The sequence below is a fragment of the Myotis nattereri genome (genome assembly GCF_964212035.1).
Source record: "Myotis nattereri genome assembly, chromosome: 7".
In the NCBI taxonomy this organism is placed as follows: Eukaryota; Metazoa; Chordata; class Mammalia; order Chiroptera; family Vespertilionidae; genus Myotis; species Myotis nattereri.
Genome location: NC_138082.1, coordinates 75,647,370 through 75,674,623, shown reverse-complemented (window position 1 = coordinate 75,674,623; position 27,254 = coordinate 75,647,370). Strand labels below are relative to the sequence as shown.

The 27,254-nt window shown below is 46.8% G+C and overlaps 1 protein-coding gene across 1 annotated transcript; it reads right to left on the bottom strand.

The window, feature by feature from the left end:
• Nucleotides 1-960: 960 nt before the first annotated feature.
• Nucleotides 961-4,734, bottom strand: CXCR4 (C-X-C motif chemokine receptor 4). Its single transcript, XM_081096322.1, has 2 exons — nt 4,675-4,734; nt 961-2,542 (listed from the first exon to the last, which is right to left on the bottom strand). The coding sequence occupies exons 1-2, from the start codon at nt 4,717-4,719 to the stop codon at nt 1,496-1,498; spliced, it is 1,092 nt and encodes a 363-aa protein (XP_080952448.1). The 5' UTR covers nt 4,720-4,734; the 3' UTR covers nt 961-1,495.
• Between the last annotated feature and the right edge of the window lie 22,520 nt (nt 4,735-27,254).

The window sequence follows — 27,254 nt, the reverse complement described above, 5'->3', positions numbered from 1 at the left end:
GGGGCTTGCACAATGATAGTGTAAATAGCTAAGGGTGATGTTACATAAGACTCCAAAGTCTTATGCAAAATATGAGCAATTGGAGAGCTTGCTTCAGTCAACCTCTCTTGAGCTCTGAAAGCATCAGTTTAACTTTTATCTGCTTGGTTGAACCCTTCAGGTGCTAGGTGTTGCAATAGATTGTGTTGATATTTGCATAGAAGATATTGTAAGAGGAGTATTTTGGGCATGGTTAATTTTATGAAGAAAACATTCACTTTTGGCTTTATTTTCAATAACAGTTCAGTTGACTTATGACCAGGTGTTCTGGGTGATAATAGTGGGTAATGGTTAAGAGCAAGGGCTAGAATGATAAATGGAATTAGCTCTTGGTGTGTCCCCTTAAAAAGTGCAAGTTATGGAAAGTCTTTGAACCTTGGGTTCCCTTGTTGGTGAGAAGGGAGTGATGCTATCTACATTGAGAGAACTGGATGAGAAGAGTATACTACAGGCATACAATGCCTGGCCTGGCACAGACCTGGACTACACAAGGAGTAGTAGTAGGAACATCTAACGTGCATTGCATAGCTTTTCTCCTTTCTGCACACTTCTCCTTCAGAAAGATTCTTTCATAGGAATAGGTACTGACTGGACATTTCTAAATTTCTATGTTAATAGTGGTTGAGGCTTCAGATGTTGAAGTTATCTTACCTGTTTGAAATATTGGCTGTGCTACTTACCAAATGCCTTTGACTGAGTCACTTTGGCTTTCTGTGCTTTGGTTTCCTGCTCTATAATAGACAAGTAATAATATAATAGAACCAGAACCTAGTGTAAGAGTTGTGACTAGGATTAAGTAAAATATTATAACTAATATACCTAGGAGAGAACCTGGCGTGCCATCAATGTATCTATTATTGTTATTTTTGACTTCTGCCAACTGAAGGAATGTCAACGGAAATCAGAACGTAAACACTAAGTAAGTTTTTCATGTACTTTTATTAACAACTTAATACAAGACTGTACATAGTATGTGCTGAAATCAACCCACTCCTGAAAAATGAAAAACCAGCATTTCTACTTCAGGATTTGGCTCCAAGGGCCATCTTCTACAGCAAAAAATCACATAGTGTAACCAAACAAGTTCAGAACAGGCAAAGAAAGTGTTCCACCGGAATGGAGAGATTATTTATACACAAACAGCTGAGGGTCATTTCTAGCTTAAGTGACTCACTGCACATTCTGGAATGTTCAGTTCCCTTTTCTACAGTTCTACAGCCAGACATACAGCAAACTAAGAACTTGGCCACAGGTCCTGCCTAGACACTCATCAACATGAAACACAAAAATATTTATATAAATAAGTCAATTAAACCTCACAAAAACTAAACACAAGGAAAAAATCCAACAGGCAATAAAAACTGTACAGTACTGGTCAGTCTTTGATAGCTGGAAAAAATCTGTAACTTTAAAAAAAAAAAAGTTCTTCCATGTATAAACGTCTTTTACATCAGTGTTAGCTGGAGTGAAAACTGGAAGACTCCGACTCAGTTGAAACAGAAGAATGTCCACCCCGCTTTCCCTTGGAGAGGATCTTGAGGCTGGACCCTCTGCTCACAGAGGTGAGTGCATGCTGGGCAGAGGATTTAAATTTGGCTCCAAGGAAGGCATAGAGGATGGGATTCAGGCAACAGTGGAAAAAGGCGAGGGCCTCGGTGATGGAAATCCACTTGTGCACAGTGTTCTCAAACTCACATCCTTGCTTGATGATTTCCAGGAGGATGAAGGAGTCGATGCTGAGCCCAATGTAGTAGGGTAGCCAGCAGGCAAAGAAAGTCAGGATGAGGATGACTGTGGTCTTGAGGGCCTTGCGCTTCTGGTAGCCCTTGGAGTGGGACAGCTTGGAGATGATAATGCAATAGCAGGACAGGATGACGATGCCCGGCAGGACAAGGCCGACCATGATGTGCTGGAACTGGAACACCACCATCCACACGTCGTTGGGGTAGAAGCGGTCACATATATACCTGTCTTCCCCAACCCTGACGTTGGCAAAGATGAAATCGGGAATAGCCAACAGGAGGGCAGGTATCCAGACACCAACATAGACCACCTTTTCAGCCAACAGCTTCCGTGGCCTCTGACTGTTGGTGGCGTGGACGATGGCCAGGTAGCGGTCCAGGCTGATGAAGGCCAGGATGAGGACACTGCTGTACAGGTTGACTGTGTAGATGACGTGGACAGCCTTGCACAGGAACTTTCCAAAGTACCAGTTGGCCACAGCATCAACTGCCCAGAAGGGCAGGGTGAGGACAAAGAGGAGGTCTGCCACGGACAGGTGTAGTCTGTACTTGTCTGTCATGCTTCTCAGCTTCTTCTGGTAGCCCATGACCAGGATGACCAAGCCATTGCCCACTATGCCAGTCAAGAAGATGATGGAGTAGATGGTGGGCAGAAAGATCCGGTTGAAATGGGCATTTTCCTCTCGGAAGCAGGGTTCCTTCATGGAGTCATAGTCACCTGAACCCATGTCCTCCTCCGTGTAGTTATCGGATGGGTATATCTGCAAAAGAGGCAAGGGAACAGGCATTCAATGTCAAGTTCAGCAGATATTCCTCAACTTCAAAACAAAAACGTTTCTGCTATTTTAAGACAGCAGTTTTTAAGACCCAACTCAGCCCAGCCTTCTTCAGTAAATTCTGCTCCTACTGAAGTACTTGGGAATATGAAGCACAAGAAAATTATTCCAGAATCCTAGAACCCTCCTCCCAAAGTCACTTCATTATATTCCTCTTTAGAAGAGCCAATTACAAAATTCTTGGTTTTGAACAAAAGGGCGCGGAGATTCAGAAGGTTTCAAAAGTCGCGTCTTTGCTAACTTCTGCTCCGCCCACTAGAGGTTAGAAAAAAACCTTCAGAGAAAAAAACAAAACAAAACAGAGGCCACTCCAGCGAGGGTGGGTTCTGAGGAGCTGGGGTTAACTTTCTGCGTGAAGATTCGCCAGGAGGAAGGAGTGTGTGTGCGTGGGCGTGTGCGTGTGTGTGAGAGAGAGACCCCAAAGACTGTAGACTTTTTTATTCTAAAGCACAAAACTGCTTTCCCCGCGTTTATCGCTTGTCTAAACACAAACCATCGTGTACTTCAAGCAACATGTGTTAGGGAGGTAGAATGAAGCTTTAAAGCAAAGGCTGGGGGTGTCAGAAGTGAGTAACCCCTCTCGCGCAGCCCCCCGCCCCCCGCCCAGCTGAAGCTCCTGGGGGGGCCTGCCTTTGAGAACCCACATTTATCTCTTGGCGCGTGGGAGGTAGGGAGGCAGCATTATCCCGGGAGGGGAAGGTCACGGGGACTGCACCCGCGGTCCTCGCCCCAAGTTTCATTTCCTCACCCTCCCAGGTCGCTTTCCACCCCACCACTGAGCCGCTTAATGGGGTCGGAGGTCTGCAGCTGGACGCCTCCGGGCGGAGAGCGCGCTGGGGGCCGGGTGGTCCAGCTCCGAGGCCCCGGTGTTCTCTCCCCGCCCTCCCTACCCCCCACTCCCACCCCCACCCCCAGCTTCCCGCCTGCGGGCAGCGGCTCTGGGGTCCCGCCCCGCCCCGCGCCAGGCTCTATCCGACTGGGTGCAGGGGGAGAGATTGGGCGTCTCCGCGGCTAGCGCCTTTGAATTGCGCGCCGCTGGAGGGGTGGGGGGCGGGGGGGAGAAAAGCCTCCCCAGTAAGGTTTTTCAAAAGCCTTCAGGAAACCACCGACGGTTAAACAACGCAACTGGGCTCAGCGAGAGCCAAACCGTCTTCCCACTTGCACCTGCCCGTCTGCGCCGCGGCGGCGGGCAGTCCAGGAGCCCTCCCAGACCTCGCCCCACCCTCCCGCCTCCCTCGCGCCCACCTCGGGACCGGGTGCTGCTGCGCGGGGGCTGCTTGTAAGGACTCCTTCCACCTCTGCACTATCCCAAACTCCCGAACCCCCGGGCTCACTCACTCGCGGCGCTTCGCCCCCCCCCCTCCCCACCCCTGTCTCTCCCTCAATCCCAAGGCTCGCGCACGGCTCCCGGCCACCTCCCAGCTGCGGCCAACACTCAGACCCCCCGCGGCGAGCGGCCCCGCGGGTCCGCCCGCCTTCCCCTCCCTCGGCTCACTACGCCGGGCGCAGGCACAGCTCCGCGGGCCCCGCAGTTCAGAGAACACGCGCCCAACGTCAAGAGTGGTTCCCAGTGCCTTTGCCCGAAGTTAACCGGGGCGCAGTCATCCTCAGGGAACTCAGTTCTGGGGCGCTGCCTTCCACCTCTAAATTCAAATCTCACGTAATTCGCACCAAAGAAAAACCCCGCTCCGCCGAGGAAGAGACCCTCTGAAGAGACTCCCTAGGCAGTGCGGGGCACACCTTCTCTGCACTTGTGCACAGACGTCTTGTTTGCAAACAGCATGCAAGTCCGCTGCGCGCCGCTCGGCTCAAGGGGGAGACACGTGCAGCCACCAAAACAGTGGTTCCTATCTTTTCTCCTTTGCTTATGGAGAAAAAGACTCCAATCCTATCCCTAACCCCCACGTAGCCATGCGCCCCAAACTCCTTCCCACGCCCCTTCTCCGGGACACCAGCCCTCCAATGTCCTGGACGCGTCTGCCCGCTCCGAGAGGGGCCGCGCTCTACGTTCATATGTTTGAATAGTTCAGAAAAAAACAGGCTGAAACTGGACTTACATGGAACCCGTCCATGGTAACCGCTTGCTCTACAGGAGCGCCCATAGCACCCAAGTTCTTGAGACCACTTTCCTATCTGCCGCCGCAGCCAACGGACTGAAGTTTCTGGCCAAAGCTGGACTTTTATAAACACACGCTCGCGGGCGGCGCATGCGCTTCAAGGGTGGGCGGGGCGGGGCCGAGAGGAGGAAGGCGGGGTAGGGGTGGGGGAAGAGGGGTAGCTAAGCCCAGGATGGGGCGAGGGAGGGACGAGGAGTATGAGTTCGGGCGGCCCCGTGGGGGTAAGCGTTGGAAGCCCCTGATCTGCTGCTGTTTGCTCGCTGCCACCTCGTGAGTCTCCAGTTGGAGAGGGCATCCCATCCCGGAGGCATCCCCCACCTTGGGAAGGCGGGATGGGCCTGCAGAGAGGTGGGAAGCGTGGGCGATCGACTTGTCCCTGTGTGGCTCATATATTTTTGTTCACGTGGATGAAATTCCAGACCAGGAAGGCTACAAATAGAGACACTGAGGCCCGGAGAGAAGTGACTCGCCGCAGTTACCCACCAGTAGGCGGCAATGCTGGGAGTAGGTCCAGCATCTGACTCCATTCCCTCCTCTTACAGCAGATGCAGTCCATTCAGAAAATAAAATAAGCACAGATTATCTTTTCAGAGCACAACTGTATATAGCTAGACATCTACACTCGCAGCAACAGCACCGGGTCGGGTGCAGACAATCGGGAAACACTTTCGGAAGAAAGGATGATTTGGCATAATTTTGGAGGGAGACTGTGACATGCATAGGCTTTTAATAAGAGAAATAATACTTTTTGTAACAGGACGCAAGGCCCCCATGCGGAGGAAACAAGAAGCAGGTTCTCGGAGATGCAATGCCCGAGCTGGACGAGGATTCCTGGCTGGGCTGGAACCCAGATCTCCGGACTCCGCATCCAGCTTCTCCCGCGGCTCTACCCAGAGGACCAGCGTTTAAAATTAGGTTGAGGAGCTGGGCAGGGTGGAATGGGGGTCGGGGCTGGACGTGTGGAGGAGTCCCAGATGGGTTGGGGTTTGCAGTGGGCGCCTAGACAGTGCTTTCCAGCCTCGCGCACCTCCCGCGGGCGGCGAGGAGTCTGGGTGGGGCGCGTTGAGGGGAGGCGAGGGGCGGGGGGCGGGGGGGGGGGCGCGGGAGTGAGGGCGGGGCCGAGAAACAGCGCGGCTGCTGGAGCTGAGCCCGCAGGAGTGAGAGCGGCGACCCGCCGAGGTGTGAGCGGCAGCGGGCAGCAGAGCCTGCTCTGCGATGCGGACCCCTCACCCAGGACGGCCCTAAGCAGAGGACGGGACCCTAAACGCCACCCCCCGTTTTCTTCCAGATAAACCTTCTCAGCGTGAAGGTGTTCCAGAGACGGGGAACCTTTCCTCCACAGACCGCAATTTTCCTCTTTTCTCTGGGTCCCGCATGGAATGTTTGTGGGTGCAGGCCCTCCTCTACTGAAAGCTGACTTTGGGGTCAGTAGGTGGGACTCGCAAAAACAACCAATTTAAACAACCAATTTAAAACACAATAATGACATAAAAATCAATTATAATGTTACATTGTGCAGATTTTTTTTTAAAAAAAAAGCACGTTAAAAAGCGCTTTTACTTGTATTAAGTCGTTAATAAAACGTCAGGATTTTCACAAACCAGGCAGGATAGGCATCCTATCCGTTGAAGGACCAGAATTTCAGACAGGGTCCATGACTTGCTTTTCATGAAGCCTGGTAGTTGGTGGCAAATTCAAAGTTTTGACCCAGAATGTTGGCTGCACTGTACCTCCAACGCTTCTCTTCACTGTGGCTGAGCTTTGAAATCCCCGCCCCTCACGCCCTCTCCGGGCCACACCCAGACTCTGCGCCCGCGGGAGGCGGTGCGAGGCTGGAAAGCGCTGTCCCAGCCGCGCCCACTGCAAACCCCTACCGGCTGAACGCCCCGCCCCGACCCCCACTCCTCCCTGCCCAGCTAGCTCTTCAACTTAATCTCAACGCTTGTCCCGCACAATAAGTATTTGATTGTTTGTAGGCAAAAGAAAGCTCCTTCCTTTATCAAAGGACTCCTTTAGATCCTTTTATGTTTTCACTTAAAATGTTTTTGAATTGATTTTTTTAAAGAGGAAGGGAGACGGAGAAAAAGAGAAACAAGGGTGTGAGAGCAGAACGTCCGTCCATTCGCTGCCATCTGCATGCTTCTGCATGGACCCTGACTAGGAATCAACAGGCAACCTTTTGGGGCAGGGGAGGATGCCCAATCAACTGAGCGAGCCACACCGGCCAGGGCCCTTTAGATCCTTTTTAAAGGAAGCAGATAATTGAGAGAACAAGGAAATGCTATTTGATGACTATCGAATTAGGTAAAAAAGTTTTCAGAGATTTGATAAGATCAACTGTCTCTTCCTGTGGCTGGTGGGAATGTGGGTTTGGAATTCTCCCTGAGGAGCACTTTGTATTCAGCAGGAACCTTAGAACAATATTTCCACCTATAGAAACTTATCCTAAGGAAATTGAATTTATGCCACAAAGGTATTCATGGAAGCATTACTTATAATAGTGAAATTTCTGAACAGCCCTAAATGTTCCCTGTCAGTGGAGTAGCTGAGAAGATTTTGGTACATCTATGTGGAATTCCACGTGGCTATTGAAAGGATGTTTGCGAAGAGGAATTTTTAATAACAGGGAGAAAGATCGTGAAACAGATGCAAAAAGCAGAAGTTAAAACTGTGCATATAGTGTGATCTGTTATGTTAAAATGTGTGTGAGGAAAAGATTGGGAGGAAAACCAAAGTGTTTATGGGAGTTTTCGTTGGGTGCAGAATTATATTTGTTTTTTTAATTTCTTCCTTGCATTTTTCTGTGCTTTCCAAATTTTCTAGAGTAGACATAAAACGTTTTCATGTTGAGAAAATGCCAATAAATAAGGTAAAAGGAAAATAGAATGCCTCCTTTTGCACACCTTTCTGCTTTCTAAAGTATTCACTAGATAATGATGATGTTTTCCACAATAGTTCTCTTTCCAAGGAATGGTCTTCCTTTATTTTCCCCTGGGCCAATCCTACCAAAACTTCTTTCTCAAATACTCCATGATGTTCTTGAAAAAAACAAAAACAAAACTCATACACTTACTGAGCATTTGTAAGCTGTAGCCAACATCATCCTCAACCATGCAACAGGCATGTAGCACCTCTACCTCCTGGGCAAGGAAACAGGTCCAGAGGTGATTAGGAGCTCGGCTGTGATCACACAGTGAGGGCCTGCACCCAGTCTGCCTGCTTTCTCTGACGGCTGCGATTCACCCTCTGAAAGCTCCCTCCTCTGACAGGTCACTTGGCATTTACTCACATGCTACTTGGAGTGGCATCTCTGGTGATGTTATTCTTTTTTTTTTTTTTTTTAATGAGGGTAACCCTGGCTGGTGTGGCTCAATTAGTTGAGCGTCCTCCCATGCACCAGGAGGTTGTGGGTTGAATTCCCGTCAAGGCACGTGCCCCAGTTGTAGGCTAGATTCCCCAGTAGGGTGCGTACAGGAGGCAGCAAATTGATGTATCTCTCTGACATTGATGTTTCTCTCTCTCTCCCTCCCTCTAACGTCCTCTCTTTCTAAAATCAATAAATACATATAAAATTTTTTTTAAAAAAATGAATGTATATATTTTCTTCTCCTCCCCAAATATTGTAGGTTCCTTAAAGTGAATGCTCAGATATTCAATATGCAGCTAGCCTGCTGATGAACAAATATCAGGCTCTCTAATCCTTTACTGAACCTTAATTTAATGAATTAATGACTTTCCTGTGTGGCTTTGGCAGCAGGGCCCATAGGTTTGGGGCTGTCAGGCTTGGCAGGGTCCCCAAGTTCTCACGCTGGCGTTGGCCCAGGGAATAACTAGCTTTGGCCATAGTTTGGAAGGGATGCTTCCAAATCCAGTGACACAGTGGCAAGCAATCTGCCACCTCCTGTTGCTCGCTCTGCAGCTGGTTGATTTGTGTGTGAATGTGTATGTGTATGACAGAAAGCTGTACTCTGTCCCCAAATAGGCTCAACGCCAGTCGAGGAGAAAGCTTAGGGACAGACTTCCTCCTGATGGTAGATGGCAGGAGGCAGTGGCATTAAAGGCCTTCTGAACGTACCAAGTCTCTCTGTCCCTCCTTTGTCTCTTAAAAGGAAAATATCTATTTTTGTGTTTCTGAAAGGGGAAAAAACTTCCTTAATGGCAGTAGGGGATACTCAAAGGGACAAAATTAATGTATTCCCAAGTGATAAAAAAAAAAAGGAGCTATTTCCCAAGGTCATATAATTCTAGCAAAAGGCTACAAATCTCAGAGAGACAATGCTATCGAATGTCAACTATTTCTAAGCTGGTATTAGGTGGGAGAAATGGTGCCCCGCCCCACTGTACCTGTCCCACTCCTCCTCCCTCAATTCCTTCTGTCTCCAACACCAACAAGTGAAAATGACTGGAAAATAAACCCAAGCTTTCCGTTTTGCAGCTATAAGACCAATTTGAAAAATAATTACTGTTTTTCTGGGTACCTAAATCTGCCATATCCTGAATTTCACAAAGATCTGACTTTACTAAAATGAGATCATTAAAATTTCTTATACAGAGAGAAAGGCTAGGCTGGTAAACGCATACAGCCTATTTAGAGTTACCCTGGTAAGACATTTTAACAAGTTGCTCACTTAATTAACCATGCAATTATCGTTACTTGACTAATTCCCCTGCCAGGAGGATGCATTTCTCCCAGCGTTCGCTGTGCCCGTGTGGTAAGCGTGGTGTTGGCTTTGCGGGTGTGACTTTGCAGATCTGATGAACAACAATAAACAGACTCAATATTATTGCTTCAGAAATGATGGTGTCAAGCTGGGAAGAGGGCATGACTTTAGGAAATAATTGAGTGAGCAAACTGTGTTCTCCCTGGAAAAGGCTTGTCATTGTTTTCCTTAAACTAGTAATTTATTGGCGGTGACCTCAGGCAGCTATATAACAAGAGGAAGTGCCCAGGGCCCCGTGGACAGTCTGCTTTCTAAAGAGAACTATGCATCCCATGGCAGCGTCAGAGTGTTCCCGGAAATGCAGTGATCTGATCATCCATGAGATTTTGCTGACATCATTCCACCAAGAGCTTTATATTAGCAGAAGGACAGAGTGGCGATTTTGTGTGTGTGTGTGTGTGATAGGTAGGGACCCATCCATGCAGTGGTATTCTAGCATGAATAATTTTCTAAATCCAAAGCCATGATTTTGCCCTTTGAGCTACTTGTAGGTCTAAGGCACAAATGACAAACTCTAAAAGCCTAAAGGTATTGTAAATGAACGAGGTGATAGGGAGTGGTGGGGACTATGGAGAACTGGAAGGTGCACGCCCCTGTCTAAGGGAACAGTCACTACTCTTGATAGCCCTATGCGAGAATTTGGGCCTGATCTTCCAATTTTGAAAGAGAAGCTGAAAGTCCTGATTTTTGTTCATGAGAAATCTCTCAAATTTAAAGTGTTGATTCAAAACAAACCAGCAAGCAAACAAGCCAACAAACAAAACTCTATAAGCTTCCAGTTTACACTGGCCTAAAGTGTTGGCACTAGGAACCAAAAGATAGATTGGGGAGTTGGGTGACTTGGAAGGAAGGAAGGAACAGATACAGATAAACACAAGGGCAGCAATGGAAGTAGCCAGAACTGGCCTCAGAATACTTCTGGGGTAGCCTCAGCACCAGAATTTGTTCATCACTCCAAGACTGAGATGAATCACTTTGGATTTCCTGAGTTGATCCTCTCTTGTGGCTCCCAACTGTACTCAGACTAGTATTTGGGACCCTCAAGAGAATTAACTTCCCTGTGTCTCTATCTTCCCTCAACTCAGGCTCTCAGTCTTCTTGGCTACCTTGATGCATGAGTGCTGGGCTGTTATTTCTTTCAACTATTGTAGGACAACATCGTTGGGAGGAGGGACCTTCCTCCCTCATCTCTTTAAACTGGAAGACCCACAGTAGGAAGGAGGATCTCTAGCTGAACTGCGTGACTGAATGGATCAAAGCATGGGGCTTCAGAGCCAGCTCCTATAGGTTCTCGAGTGCTGACTGTACACATCTCTTCCAACTTCAGAATCAGGGGCAGCACACTGGTTGCTTAAAATGGACCACAGTGGGAATATTCACACCAGGGGACCTGCAAATGCTATAAATCAGGGCTAATTTTTTTTTTCTGAGAGCTGGTTTACTAGAACACAATTTACCAGTCTAGGTCCTGGGCAAGTCTAGGTCTTAAGTCTGTTTTGTGTGGTTGTGTGTGTATGTGTGTGTGTGTGTGTGTGTGTGTGTGTGTGTGTGTTTTAAGCTGTAATACCCAGATAATAATAGCATTTTACTTTGTGGGTTGTTGGAAAGATTAAATAGGATAGTGCATGAAGTCTTTAGTGCGGCATGGGGCACATAGTATGTGCTCAGTAAACGTTACCTATTATTAATAATACAGGCTCATGCATATCTTAGCTGCTGAAATGTCTTTCTTGTCAGTGGAAGCCTTAGATTAAATAGGCAAATGGCTTTCTCCACTGTTACCCACAAAAGTGAGGTGAAGGGAAATGGGGCTTTGAATAAAGTGTGAAATCTTCTGATTGTGGGGCAGAAGAAAGACATATGTGATGGGGGAAGGAAATAAAAGTAATAAAGCTTCTCATATGTGCCTTGAAAGCCCCCCGTGTAGTTACAGAGACGCGGATTCAGGGTTGGAAGGGATCTTTGAACCCATTCGGTCTCTATTCCAAGCAGTGCCTTCTACAACCACACAGCAGGGTGGTCCCCTCCCTGAATACTCCCAGGGATGGGCAGACTGTTACTCAGAAAAGGAGCCCATTCACTGCTGGGCAAACCTGATTACCAGACAGCCCTTTCCCTAGTCTGTGCCTCCCCTATTTTCTATCTACTGGGTCTAGCTTAGCTACAGCTTAGCTGGATCAGATGCCAAGAGAGGAAGCCAATGACAGCAGCAGCCAAAACCATCCCCAAAAGCAAAACCTGCCCTTCCTGAGATGCTTATTTCTGCAGCCGCGGGGATGAGTCTACTGTGAGGCCTCTTTGTTCCATTTGCAAGTCTGACAGTGGAATCAGGCCAGGTTAGGATTTCTTTTCATAAAGAAAATTATCTCCAAACATGGAAGATTTGGGGATTAAGTGACTCAAAAGATTTAGTGCTGGATTTTTTTAAGGCCTCCCAAACCTTTCAGATGTACTCACTGTGGGGAAGAAATGTGGGAAAGCAGCAATAAAATGTGGACACAGGCAATTAAGTTAGCACAGGCGAGGCTAACTCTGTCTTTGCTTGGCATTACTTCAGGAGGAACCAGGTTAAAATGAATACTTAAAAAATTGTCTGGCCTGTGCAGTGTGAGTTGACCCATGAACCAAGAGGTCACCAGTTTGATTCCTGGTCAGGGCACATGCCCAGGTTGCAGGCTCTATCCCCATTAGGGAGCATGCAGGAAGCAGCCAATCAATGATGTTTCCCGCTCATGGATGGTTCTATCTCTCTATCCCTCTCCCTTCCTCTCTCCCTAAAAATCAATAAAAACATTAAAAAATTGTCTGAAGATCCATGCCTACTAGTAAATGCGTCTTTCTTAGCAGGTGCTGGTGGCTGCCTGGAGAAAATATTGTTTTATCATCTAGCCTTCCCTCCAACCCCTTCCAGTCAAAAGCTCAGGGAATTTCCTGGAATCCCTGAAAATTGGGGGTGGCACGGTGTTGGAGTGTTTCCTTTTTAAAAAATATATTTGTATTGATTTTAGAAAGAGAGGAAGGGAGAGAGAGAAAGAGCGACATGAAAGAGAAACAGCGATCGGCTGCGACCGCTATGCACCCTGACCAGGGTATCGAACCCACAAGCTGGGTATGTGCCCTGACCTGGAATTGAACCGGCGACCTTTCAGTGCATGGGACAACACTCAACCAACTGAGCCACGGAGGCCGGGGCTGGAGTGGTTTCTTTTTAAACCAAGGAAACAAAACTGTTTTCAGAGTCGCTTAAAAATAACCAGGCAGAGTGTTTTGCCACTATATTATCCCTGTGGTCAGTGTATTGTGGCCTCACCCCCTGGGCTGTTTTCCTCGAGGCCACTTGCTGAGCGCCACCTCTGCGCCCTGCTTGTCTTTGGGAGCTGAGGTAGGGCAGCCCGAGGGAGCCGGCGTCAGTGTCCCCAGTCTGCCCCGTTGCCCCTTACGGTTCAGAACTCGGCTCCCGTGTGGATGGTTTCTTGCTTTTCGGGGTAGAGGAGAATGACCTCAGCAGAGAATGACTTTGAACAACTCGGAGCAACTTGAATGCATCCTTTCCACACCCAGGTCTCATTTGCACGTCTAGGTTGCCCAGAGCTTTATCTCTGCTGTTGAACGGGAGGGCATTCCAGTCCCATCTTCAAGCTTCTCCCCAAACTGATCTAAATGAGGCCCCTCAAGACTGGATCGGATTCTTGTTCTCTGCCCAGTAAATTTTCACTGTGGTTTAGGGTTCTGGAGGCTGTTCTATTTTTTTGAGGGAGATTTTTTGCTGACTGCATTTATGCCACCCTACATGGGGTGTGCTAAGGTTTTTGTCATAAATTGACAATTAGCCAGAATAAGATAAGAAACACAGCTCCCTCCTTTAACCAAAGCCCTCACCATCCTCCAACTCCTCTCTCTCTCTCTCTCTCTCTCTCTCTCTCTCTCTCTCTCTCTCTCACACACACACACACACACACACACATACACACACACACACTCACACACACACTCACCCCTTGACCACCCACTCTGGGATCCCATGCTCTCAGTTATTTGATGTCCCAGCAGCTCCTCCCTCTCTTCTATGTCATATGCCTGCCTGTGCCTCCACGTCAGTTCTAGAAAGGTGACACTCACTCGGGCACTGCCATGAATTTTATCCAGGCTTCTGTTTGAGTTCAGCTGCTGAGGGTCTCCAGCCTGGCTCCCTGGGACCTGGCAGACAAAGACCATCTCTAGCCTTCTATGCTAAACATAAAAACATAATTGGTAGGTCCCAGGAGAAATCTCCAGAAATCTTCCTCGGAAGCATGAATATAGCAAATCTCTTTCTTCGGCCCATTCTCCACCAGCCAAGGGGCGTTGTTGAATGTTACTTGCTGTAGTTTGTAATGGGAAAACTCGGTTGTTTTCCAAATATGAACAAAATACATGATCAGGTATAGCGTTCAAACTGCTTTAGTTTCTCCTTGAAAAATCTGTGCTTTCCCCCACCTTGAACCAGAGAGAACCAAGTAGAATGCCCTGCTCTGCTGGCCTGCAGTCTCTGGCCCCCACGCCTTTGTGCCCCTGTGAACAGACTGAGTTTCCTTGAATGAATTCAGCAGAAGAGTTGAGAATCGGAGCCTGTGAGGCGTCCACAAGAATCAGGAATTGGCAAAAATAAGTCTGAGTCCTGTGCGTCCCCTCCCGCGACTCCCCTGCAGTCGCACTTTGTTGTAAGTGTAAAGAACTCTCCTCTTTTCTCCTGTGAACAAGACAGGTGGGTTTTCACTCACAAGCCCTCCCTTTTCTGTGTTGCTGGGGGCAGATGTGTGTACACATGTATCTGTGTTACTTCACTGGCCGGAGCTGTGTCATGTGTCCTGAGTCCCCTTCCAGAATGTCCGCAGAGGCTGAGGCAGCCGCAGAATCCAGGTGTACCTGTGGTGGTGGACACCCCTTCGGGAGATGAAAATTGTGAAGTGCTAGAAGTAATTCCACCCGGAGAACCGCATGTGCCAGGATACCGGCCCGGCGTGCGGAGCGGCAGCTGGATCCCAGAGGGGATGGGCCTCCCTGAGTGTGACTTGGCGCTAGGGGAGAAATAGAAGCACGTGAGTGGGCACGGAATGAGGTGACAGCGTGACTCAGGGAGCTTTGCAGACTCTGAATCACCAGACAATTATCAGGGAATTCTATTAACCATTTACCTTGCAGGGTTGATAGGAAGACCATACAAAGTAATCCTAAAGGCTGCTTTGTAAACTGAAATAACGTTAATTAAAAGTTAATTATTATAGAGATACGATGTTCTAGTTAAATCGAGATGAAGTATAGGATGAAGGCAAATTTCTACCCATTGTAGTTTCATAAATCACAGGGACCAAGTTTCACCGGAAGCCCCCAGCCCTGCGGTGAGGGGTGGGAGATAATGAGACGCTGGAGTCTGCCACGGGGATCGCATCAAGGTTGGCATGAAGGGTTCTCATGGTGCAAGTAAGTTTCCTTGGATCTTCTCCCCTGCAAATCTGGAACACACACTCACACCGCCCAGCGTCTGTCCCACAGCATTTAATTTAATTTTTTTCATTTCTCTTTGTGACCCATCTCTTCCTTTAGTGGATTCTCTTTCTGGTCTTTTTGGCCCCTTCTGAGTTCCTTCTCTTTTACTTCTGAGACCTCTTTCATTCCCTTTCTTCCTTCCTTCTTTCCACAAACGAATTTTTTAAAAAATGTTTTCCAAGCTGGTTTGGCTCAGTGGTTGAGCATCCACCTATGAACTAGGATGCGTAGGAAGTCATGGTTCAATTCCAGGTCAGGGCACATGCCTGGGTTGCGGGCTTGATCCCCAGTGTGGGGTGTGCAAGAGGCAGCCGATCAGGGAGAGAGAGATAGAAGCATCAATGATGAGAGAGAATCATCTATTGGCTGCCTCCTGCACTCCTCCTGTAGGGATCCAGCCTGCAACCTGGGCATGTGCCTGGACCTGGAATCAAACCAGCGACCTTCTGGTTCATGGATCGACACTCAATGACTGAGCCACACTGGCAGGGCTCCACAAACTATTTTGAGTGCCTATAATGTGCAGAGCCCTGCTAGGCACTGGGATAGGTGTAGATGAATAGCATACAGTCCTTGGTGTCAAGACACTTGACTCCATCATGGGAGATGATATAGGAACATAGGTAACTGTGATACAAGTCACAGCAGGATGGACATCATAAGTGCGTAGAAACAAGGTCCATTAGGGAAGGGTGAGGCCTTTCACACAAGAGACGCATATGAAGAATAGGAAAGGTTTTGACTTGGAAAGAAATGCAAAGGAAGGAGGACATTCTGATGGAAATGAGGAAGCATGAACAAAAGGTTGGAACCAAGAACTGGGATCAGCCAGTTCCATGGAGTATAGGTTGAGGTTCTGTCTGGAAAGGTGCACTGAAACTAGAGCATAGGCAAGGCTAAGAGGTCTGGGCTTTATGCTCTAAAGTAACAGGAAACCGGGAAGATTTTGAGTTGGAGAATAATATGGTCAGAGCTATGCTTTAGAGCAGTGGTTCTCAACCTTCCTAATGCCACGACCCTTTCATACAGTTCCTCATGTTGTGGTGACCCCCCAACCATAAAATTATTTTCATTGCAACTTCATAACTATAATTTTGCTACTGTTATGAATAGTAATGTAAATATCTGATATGCAGGATGTATTTAGGAGACCCCTGTGAAAGGGTCGTTCGACCCCCGAAGGGGTCTCGACCTACAGGTTGAGAACCGCTGCTTTAGAGTAATGAAGGTGTAAGTGGAGTGTAAAATGGGCTGGGAAGAGGAAGCTGACAGAAACCTATTTGGATATTTCATAAGGGTCTGGGCTAACTGGACAGTGGTGGGAACTGGAAGGAGGCTAATGGACAGGAGAGATCTTGGGGAACTAGCATCTGGTAACTCACTGATGTGGGGCTGAGAAAGGAGGAGGACGGGGGACTGGAATTCAGCTGGGTGTGATGAAGAGAGAGAGGTCAGTGGGAGAGGCTATTTGAGAGGGGACATGAAGCTTTTTAGAGGAAGTCTGAAGGCTTATCCTCTTATTTTTTAAAGTTTGGGTGTTGACTTCCCACCAACACCTGCGTTTGACTTGTGGGCTTTTGTGTATCAAATGCGTCAAATGATATCCTGTTACTGATATCACTGAGGTGACTTCATCTTCTTGCACATCTTTAAAAGATAACCATCAGAGGTGGCAAACTTGGCAGGCCTTATACTTCTGAGGCCTCTGCTTGGGTATGATTTGGAGCTCATTCTCCGGGCTAAGATATTTAGGTTGGATCAAAGCAAATCAGTATGTGGTATTGAACACCAATTGGAGCTGGTTACTGTGATAAGAGCTATAGGAGAAGAGGCAGAAGGAAAGAAGTGACTGTCTTCAGAAACTTCAATAAGAGCTCAAATCAACATCTATATGTAATAACAGTTCAGATATGATCACCTGTAATGTTTATGATCACAGATCAGATGGATATACAGAAAACAAGAAGTTATGATCTCAAACCCACAACTGAGATTGGCCTTTCCCAGACCTACAGAGTCAGAATCACCAGGGTTGGGACCCAAGTACTGAGGAAGGAGTCACTTCAAACTAATGTACCCAGGAAGAGCTTTGCAGAAGGGATGGAATGTGAGCTGAGCCTTACAGGGAGGCCACAGTGCCTCTAGACTACTCACCCTGTGGTTGGGATGTTCTATCCAAGATCCTGAAAGTTAAAATAATTTCTGGGTCCCTTACTGCAAACGTAATTCTTAGCAGAACATTGAAAATAACTTGCATTGTACCCTTGTGCTTTTATTTGTAAATGGACATTTTTGAGGAAATAAGTGCCCTTTGCTTCCAGACCATTACCCATTATCACCGCTGCTCTGCCGAGTGTCCAGCCTACCTTTGTGCATCCAACTTTGGTTCTCAGAGTGGCTCAAGGCTGGCCCTAGGGGTAATCTGCTATAGGAAGTTTATTTCAGGTCTATTTGCTCTTTCCTTCTTGGCCTCAAGTCACTTTTCTGGCCCTTTGGTTACTCACTGGTGACTCATTTCAAACACTGTCACAGTTGCACAATTGGTTCTTGTGTGGTTAGCTACTGTCCAGGAGCAAGTCAGGACAGGCGGGCTGGCCACTGGGCTTTGATCCGGACAGAGTGGCAATGCTGGTTTGCAACCTTGGGGTATTAGGTCCCAGGGAAGGTATTATAAAGGATCCACATATTCTCAGGTTCCAAATCTTCCATCAGACTGAATAAATAACGCACTACAAGTTTTCAAATGTGGTTGCTGTTGTGATCAGTAAAATAACCACATTTATTGGAAAGTGTCTTGAAATCATAGTTCTGTGTGTGTTTGTGTTTAAGAGTCTTCTTCATTAAAGACACCTATGACAAGACCAGCTTTCATCTGGTGACTCATGAAACTTTGTGGTTGTTAAAAGCGATCTTGTCTAGCAGAGGAAAGGCAGCTCAGAGGGAGCATAGCTTTTGTCTGGTCCCCAGCACCTACCCCTGCTGGGCTGCCGGGGAGAGAGCTTGGGAAATGACAGCTATAGAATGGGCCCAAAGAAAGGGGTCTCTGCACATGGTTACAGCTCACTGCTCGCAGGAGTGAGCTGCCAACCAAGAACCAACCGAATGAGACGGCTGTTATTCGGGAGGCAGCTTCCCGGTCCTCCAAACCTACCTCCTACTCTGAGCAGGAATCCCTGATGGAATCTTCTGGAAGGTGAACATCTCGCTTGGCCTAGACCTCTCACACAAAGGAAGCTTACTTACTCCGAGGTTAAGTTCAGATCCCTGAACCCCTACCTCCATCGTTTCTCACTTGGTAGAGCTGAGGTGGGGCCTTTGGCATTTGTATTTTTAAAAAACGCTCTACATGACTCGGATTTCAGCCAGAGTTGAGACGGAAGACTGATATGAAAAGACAAAAATACTCCGTCACAACGCGTTTGTTTGTGAAGTGCTCACTAATGCATGAACAGTGAGGCTCCCATAGTCTTAATATTGACGCCCCTTTTCTTATTTCTCACACCCACCCTGGTAGATAGATCCCTATTTCAAAAAACGAATTAATTAGGGCCCAAGGAAGTGAAACCAATGTGCGGGCTGGGGAATGACAGTTGAACCCTAAAGTACAAATGAAACCAGGAAACTGGGTGTGACGAGTTCTTGAGGAGGGACAAACAGTTATGACCTCAAACCCATAGCTGAGACTGGCACATAAAATTGCACTAGCTCAAAGGCAGGAGACTGACCGATGCTGCTGAAATCAGGGGAGGGGAAGTGCTCTTTAAGAAGCTTCTGACACACCCAAAATCTCCTCCCACCAGTCTACCTTTGGCAAAGAAGCAAAATCAGTCAGTTTGAGAACTTGGGCTCTAAAGCTAAGAGATGGGGTTCTCTAACCTGAAGGCGTTGGGAAAGGTACTTGATGCTTCAGGGCTGCCTCGGTTTCCTCATCAAAATTGAGATAATGCAGAGAGTTGTGCCCCTCTTACTAGGAGTCCAGACATCAACATTATCATCTGTGGCACAGTTGCTGAGTTGGTCCTGGGCTGGGGAGGTCATGTTCTAGAAGCTGATAGAAATCCATGTCGAGGACTCAGGGGAAGGAGGGAGACAAAGGCATCAGAAGCTGGCATCATTCTTTATGTGAAGGAGTATATGACCAGACAAGCCCGATGTTTGCATGCTCTCTCTTGCACCCCCTAGAAGGTGGGTGCTTCCCTGAGTTCCTCGGAGGCTGATGGTGAGCAGAAAGATGGCGGTCACCACTTCTTATGGCTGCTCCACTGTGTGGGTGACAAAGAGCTGCTTCGAGTGCAGAAGCCCACCCCTCATGTTTCCTGCCTGGTCCCCCAGGGGTGAACGTCTCATTAAGAGACTCTCTTCTTTTAGTCACATGGATCCCAAAGATCACTGGGACCTGGGTTGTTTGAAATGCCACTGAGAAGTTCAAATCTGCTCCCAGATGGGCTCTGAGAGAGGGATGGCCAATCACAGGATGCACATCATCTACCTGGGGGCTTGCTGCCTTGCACACAATGACATCTTGGCCCAAGGGTTTGTACAGGTCTCTAAACCTGTATCCTCCAGGTGACCTTCCCCTGGGGAGTAGCAGAACCATCGAGAGCCTGTGCAGGGCTCTTATTTGAGAGATGTGTTCTACTTTTTACTCAGTCTGCTCTACGTTGGAGTTCAATGCCACCAGCGACAGTCCAGGACTGCCTAGCAGCTAGGCATCCACAGATACACCCCCTCTCTTCCAACCTCCTATTTCCCCGGAGTTTTCTTTAAGTTAGCATCATACAAAATGGTATGAGCTGACACTGAAAGTCTGCTATTGTTTTACACAGCATATGGCTGCCTACAAAGTAGTACCTTCTGTCTTGAATGTGAGGGAGGGGCATATTTTATACCCCCAACCCCATTATTCTATTTTTAAATCCTTACCCGAGGATATTTTTTCCTTGGGTCTTTAGAGAGAGAGTGGAAGAGAGGGAGGAGGGAGAGAGAGGGAGAAACATGGATGTGAGAGAGACACATTAACTTGTTGCCTCCTGTACGTGCCCCGACCAGGACTGAGGATGGAACCTGCACCCAAGGTACGTGCTCTTGACCAGGATTCAAACCTGTGACTCTTTAACCACTGAGCCAAACCGGTCAGTGGTTAGGAATGATGCTCTAACCACTGAGCAATGGGCAAGGACCCACTGTTCTCCTTTAATCTTTGTTCCTCCTTCACACCACTTCCCAGACAACTACTTTTGCTCCTTGATTTTGATAACCTGTGGATGAACCATAAGATAGCAGAAACCATGTCCTCTCTGCTGTTGGTAATTATAGTTCTTCTCATCCTCTCTGCTGTTGGTAATTATAGTTCTTCTCGGAACTCCTTTCTTTTTGTGAATGCCTACCAGGTGCCCCCAGGCGCAAGATGATGCCCCCTGTTTGGTAAAAGCATGCAGGTAAGAAGTGTCAGAACCAACAGCTCCCCCAGGAGAAGTTTCCTCGGCCACTGAGTCAGCGCATTACATGTTCATCCTGGCTCTCTAGCCATATGAGTCAGTGGTCCTTCCAGAATTCCCTTCAGCTCAGTGTTTCAAATAAATCTGTGATTGAGATTGAGATTCTTTTTTTTTTTTTTCTTCTCTGCAGCTGGCTACTTTGCATTTTCCCGAGGTGAAACCCAGCCTGGCTTTTCAGGTTTTGAGAAAGAAAACACTTCAAAGGTGAGAAGTGGGGAAACCCAGCTACCAAAGGGAAGCCTGCAAGCTTTCTTTTCAAGTGCAGGAAAACGCTTCTCAAAATTAGAGTCTAAAACTGAGCGGATTTCCCTAATTGTCAGTGCGTTTGAACGTCTTTTCATATATCTATTGGTTGTTGGTATGAATTCTTGGGAGAGGTGCATTTTCAGGTCCTCTGCCCACTTTTTGATTGGATTGTTTGTTTGGTTTTGAGTTTTCCGAGTTCTTTATATATTTTGGAAAATAAACCTTTGCTGGAGCTACTGTTTGAAAATATCCTCTCCCATCTGGTTGGCTGCCTTTTGGTGTGTTGTCAATCATGGTGTAATATACACATCTTGTAACATAGAAACCCACACATGAAACCTATATGTTCATATTGACCAATGTCACCCCAATCAATTTAACAGATACAATTTTAAAAATAAAAAATAAATAAAACTGAGCAGTGTGATTTGCTGTGTGCAGCTTTCTAGTGGCTTAGATTTTCTCTAATTCTCTTCTTTGTAAGGGCATTACATCTTTCTTCTGGTTGGCATCCTTTTCTTAGTATCTGTGACTGCCCATAGTCTAGTTTTATCTGACTTACCCAACAGCACCTTTCTGATCCTCTTCATCAAAGATGACTGTCCCATCCATGGGGTCGCCTCATTGACCTCTCTTGGGGTGATTTTTTTATGGGGGTGGGGTGTTATCCATCCATTCTGCGCCACCTTCTGCACTGATATAAATCCTTCCCATCTTCAAGCTCATCTCTAATCCAACTTGTTGGCTAAGAGGTTCCTGATGGGCATTCAGCTCCTTCCTTCCCCAAACATTTGCTGAGCATGGACTGCATTTCCGGCACTAGGCATGGGGATGCAGTAGTACGTAAGGCTGGCCAGGAACCCAGAGAAGTGCACAGGCACTTCTAGTCCAAGCTGAACCAAACCCAGGAGGGCTTCCTGAAATAGGCAACCTCAAAACCAAGATGAAATTAGTAAAATTACCCAGGTGAAGGGATTGAAGAGCAAGAGCATTTTTGTTACATTGTACTTATGCTATATGCATCTTCTTGCAACCTGCTTTGCATTAGCTTGTAATTGTCCCTATGCCTAATGTGTACATGTTGTTAACTTTAAGATATTGTAACTTCTTTTTTTTTTTTTTTTTTTTTTTTTTTTAAATATATTTTATTGATGTTTTTACAGAGAGAAAGGGAGAGAGATAGAGAGTTAGAAACATCGATGAGAGAGAAACATCGATCAGTTGCCTCCTGCACATCTCCTACTGGGGATGTGCCCGCAACCCAGGTACATGCCCTTGACCGGAATCGAACCTGGGACCTTTCAGTCCGCAGGCCGACGCTCTATCCACTGAGCCAAACCGGTTTCGGCGTAACTTCTTTTTTTTAAAAAAAAAAAAAAATATTGTTATTTATTTCAGAGAAGAAGGGAAAGGGAGAGATAGAAACATCAACCATTGATTGGCTGCCCCTTGCATGCCCCCTATTGGGCATTGAGTCCCCAACCTGGTTATGTGTCCTGACCTGGAATCGAACTGTGACCTCCTGATTCATAGGTCGATGTTCAACCACTGAGCCCCACCAGCCAGGTGTGATATTGTAACTTTTTTTTTTAAGGTAATATTTTGTGCTGTCTTTTTTTAAAAAAATATTTTTATTGACTTCAGAGTGGAAGGGAGAGGGAGAGAGAGATAGAAACATCAATGATGAGAGAGAATCATTGATTGACTGCCTTCTGCACCCCCCACACTGGGGATGGAGCCCACAACCCAGGCATGTGCCCTTGACCAGAATCGATCCCTGGATCCTTCAGTCCACAGGCCAACGCTCTATCCACGGAGCCAAACCGTCTAGGGAAGCGGTTCTCAACCTCTGGGTCGCGACCCCTTTGGGCGTCCAACGACCCTTTCACAGGGGTCGCCTAAGACCATTGGAAAACACATATATAATTACATATTGTTTTTGTGATTAATCACTATGCTTTAATTATGTTCAATTTGTAACAATGAAAATACATCCTGCATATCAGACATTTACATGACGATTCATAACAGTAGCAAAATTACAGTTATGAAGTAACAACGAAAATAATTTTATGGTTGGGGGTCACCACAACATGAGGAACTGCATGAAAGGGTCGCGGCATTAGGAAGGTTGAGAACCACTGGGCTAGGGCATGATATTATAACTTCTTGAGGGCAAGAGTCTGTGGTACTCACCACCTATCCTTTTCAGGATTAGCCCAAAGCTAAATACTTTGCAAGGAAGGAAAAGAGTATATTTTGTGCCTGCTCTGTGCCCATCACTTTGCATGTCAGTGGTTGCTTTTTGGCTACTGAGTAGTTGTGCGACTTTGGGTGAATCTCTAAGCTTCCTCTGGGCCTTGATTTCTTCATCTGTAGGACAAAGGGGTTCCACTGCAGCTCCTGCAGCTCTGTGGTCTTGTCCAATTTTCTGTGGCCTCTCAGGGCCACCTGGTTATTGTTGAACTAACTGGTGGGAAGACAACTGCAGAAGGCGTTTCAGGGGTTAAGTCTGGAAACCCAACGTGGAAATGAAACCACAACCCCAATTTTTTTTAAAAAAGTGACTGTTTCTTTTTTGAAAATATACAAGGAACTGTCTGTTGCGCAGTTCATTTTCCCGCCTTTTAAAAAAATATATTTTATTGATTTTTTTACAGAGGGGAAGGGAGAGGAATAGAGAGTTAGAAACATCGATGAGAGAGAAACACCGATCAGCTGCCTCCTGCACATCCCCTACTGGGGATGTGCCCACAACCAAGGTACATGCCCTTGACCAGAATTGAACCTGGGACCCTTCAGTCCGCAGGCCGATGCTCCCAGCGGTTCTCAACCTGTGGGTCGCGACCCCTTTGGCGGTCGAACGATCCTTTCACAGGGGTCGCCTAAGACCATCCTGCATACGAGATACTTACATGACGATTCATAACAGTAGCAACATTACAGTTATGAAGTAGCAACGAAAATAATTTTATGGTTGGGTCACAACATGAGGAACTGTATTTAAAGGGCCAGAAGGTTGAGAACCGCTGCCACTGAGCCAAACTGGTTAGGGGCTGCTTTTTTTATGCTTAAAAAACATAGTAAGCACCTGTGCACCTCTCCGGGTTCCTGGACAGCATCATGCACTACTGTGTCCCCATGTCTCGTGCCTGGAATGCAGTCTACGTCTAAGTGCTGGGTCAGCTGGAGACCAAAGAAAGGATGTCCTTCAGAAACGACCCCAACTGAGCCCCAGGGCCTCCATCCTCTTCTCTGTGCCCAGTGCCAGCACAAGCTGCCACCAGAGAGGAATAATGCACGCCTGGGCTTTGTTGTGCGGGGCCATTGCAGCCTTCGCGCCACAGCCTAACACCTGTGGTCTTGTAACCTAGGCTACAGGAACAGCGAGCGGGTGTGCAGAAGGCAAATTGATGTCAGAGACATTCTTCGGTGCTGAAAACACCACATTCAGCACATCATGTACTAATTCAAGGGTGGCCCCCCTTTTCTCTCTCTCTCAAACTTTTCAAAACAGGAAGAAAGTTTGGTTCAACTGCGAACACCAATAACCTATGTTCTTCTATAGAGCTCTTTTTGGAAGCCATCCAAGAAGCAAAGCTACCTTCGCTAAGGGGACGCTAATCACTTTTTTCTCATTCTCTGTCTTTTTTTTTTTTTTTTTTAACTTTGAGCTTCTGCTATCATTTTGGAAAGTTGGCACAATGCCACCTGAAACCACAGTGGGGTGTTAGGTAATCACGTTCTCATTAAAATACTGCTCTGTGGTTTACTTTTCAACGGTCTCTCTGCAGTTGGGAAACACACACTATATTTTTCAGGCAAGGAGAGACTCTGTTATATAGGCAAAAAGGCGGGAAGATGCACTGCCCATAAGACACTTCCTTGTATATTCCCAGAAAAGAAACAGTGACTTCAAAAAAAATTGCTTGACATATAACAGATGTCTCTCCTTTTCTCTCTTTTTGCCCCCCTCCATCCAGCCCCCGCCCTACCCCAGACCTCGCCCATACTATTGTCTGTGTCCATGGGTTATGCATACTGTGTACATGGTATATGCGAATGTTCTTTGGTTAATCTCTTCCTGCACCCCCCTCCTAGGTCTGTTATCCTGTTTCATGTATCCATACCTCTGGACCTATTTTGTTCATCAGTTTATTTTGTTCATTAGATTCCACATATAAGTGAGATCATGTGATATTTGTCTTTCTCTAACTGGCTTATTTCACTTAGCGTAATAGTCAGTCTCCAGGTCCATCCATGCTGTCTCAAGAGCTCCCTCTTTTTCACAGCTGCATAGTATTCCATGCTGTAACCGCACCATGGCTTTTTATCCACTCATCCACTGATGGGCACCTGGGCTAAGAAACAGCCACTTTGACTCTAGAGAAGGCAAACTGAGCATGAGTGTAGCCCTCTTGGGGCTTCCTAGAGATTGACAATATTCGATTGACCCTGGGGACACATGCCTCAAAAAATCCTAACACCCTTCAGACTGAAAATATCAAGTAGTGTCTCTCCAGGAGCATTTGTCCACTGAGTCACTGAGTTGAGCACTTTTACTGACTATCTACCAAATGCCAGGCATCGGGCTAGGCCCTAAGGCAGCAGTTCTCAACCTGTGGGTCACGACCCCTTTGGGGGTCGCCTAAGACCATCGGAAGACACATATATAATTACATATTGTTTTTGTGATTAATCACTGTGCTTTAATTATGTTCAATTTGTAACAGTGAAATTGGGGGTCACCACAACATGAGGAACTGTATGAAAGGGTCGCGGCATTAGGAAGGTTGAGAACCACTGCCCTAAGGAGAGAGAGAGAGAAAATTGCCACCAGTTGGGGTGGCAGATGAATAACTGGGAAACACAGAACAATGAGGTGAGTGAGCTCTGTGTCTTCTCACCCTCCCCTCCAAGGAATTTCCATGTGGGGCCTTTTGAATTTTATCAGTAAAGACAGCAAACCAAAGCCAAGGTTATCATCTTCTAGTAAAAAAGGAGGATGGTGCCGGCCGGCACGGCTCAGTGGTTGAGTGTCGACCTATGAACCAGGAGGTCACTGTTTGATTTCCATTCAGGGCACATGCCAGAGTTGTGGGCTCAATCCCCAGTGTGGGCATGCAGGAGACAGCCAATCAATTAATGATCCTCTCATCATGGATGTTTCTCTCTCTCTCCCTCTCCTTTCCTCTCTGAAATCGATATAAGGGAAAAAAAGAGGATGATGAAGCCTCCATATGCTCCCATTAGACAATCTTCTAGAAACTGCCCCAACTCTTCTCTTCTGGCCAGCCAGTTCCCACCTGACCAGCTTGACACTGTGACCGGGACAGGTCTTCGACTTGGATACTCCTGCTCTGTGTTTGTAGGATCTTCCTTCCTTCCTAGTTCTTCAATTAGGCTCTCAGCTACCCTGTGACTTCACAGACAGGGCTGGCCCCTGTCCTATCCTCTCAGGTTGACGGACAGAAAAGCACCCAGGAATGCTTTCCAGGTAGGAGGAAGATGGCTCCAGGTGATCCAACTGACTAAGTGCAGCCCCAGGTAAACTGGACAGGCCAATTTGCTCCCACGTCTGACTTGAGTATTTCAAATTAGATGAGCATTTCATATCACATCGGTTCTAGTAACAGGTGAACATTTTACCTGTTTCAGATATGGGTGAAAAAGAAACCTGTCTTTGGATCTTTTCTCACCCCCAATTTTTCCCCTCTTTCTTTCCTATCTGCCCTCTCCCATTGAGCTATTTAACTTCTCTCTTTTGTTTGGCAGTGTTACCATTTGCATATTAACAGAGAAATTTGCATACTTGAGGGATTCAGGTTTTCACAAAGCACCTACAATAAATTGAAATTTAGAAGTGCCTTGTTTTTCTTTTGTCAACCATTAACTATTTGACTGAATTGACACCTTCATGCTGGAGCCTTTAAAAATCAATGTGAAAGCTTTGGATGTAATTTAAAACTCCCTCAAAAGTGAACATTTCTGAGGCAAATCAAATTTGCTGAGATTTCATTGGAGGTATTTTATATACCCCAAAAGGTGACTGTGGAGTGAACTGGACTGATTTATTTTTAGTTTCTCAAAACATTGACATTAAAGCAGGTAAAAAATCAGTGTGGTTTTCTTCATGGGGGGGTTTCGCTTTGACTTTCAACATTGAATCTGAGGGTTTGATGAACCCAGAAATACAAAGTGAAAGGGGAGTGTGAGTGCATACCAAGACAAAGAGACTTCTATGAATGGAAGCTGAGTTCCAGTTGAGTTCCTTGTCAGCATACACCATTTGTTAGATGCCACTCTCTGCTCTTTATAACAATATGGCTCCCTGTCATTAAGGAACTTACACTTAAAATAAGACATGTTGTCCATCAGCAGATAGCAAGCCTTTTTCTAGTTTCTTTCCCTCAAAGTTCCGGGCTTATATGGATTTCCTTATCTAATCCAGAGGTGGGCCTTGCAACCCATCTATGGGGAGTGGGTAGCAAGGCTGTCCTGCCCTCTCTCTTCGGGGAGATTGGAGGAA

Bases quoted from the DNA above. Each gene is read 5' to 3' on its own strand.
- CXCR4 (XM_081096322.1), bottom strand. From the start codon at position 4,719: ATGGGCGCTCCTGTAGAGCAAGCGGTTACCATGGACGGGTTCCAT. The intron at 2,543-4,674 runs GTAAGTCCAGTT...CCTCTTTTGCAG, and splicing joins TTACCATGGACGGGTTCCAT to ATATACCCATCCGATAACTA.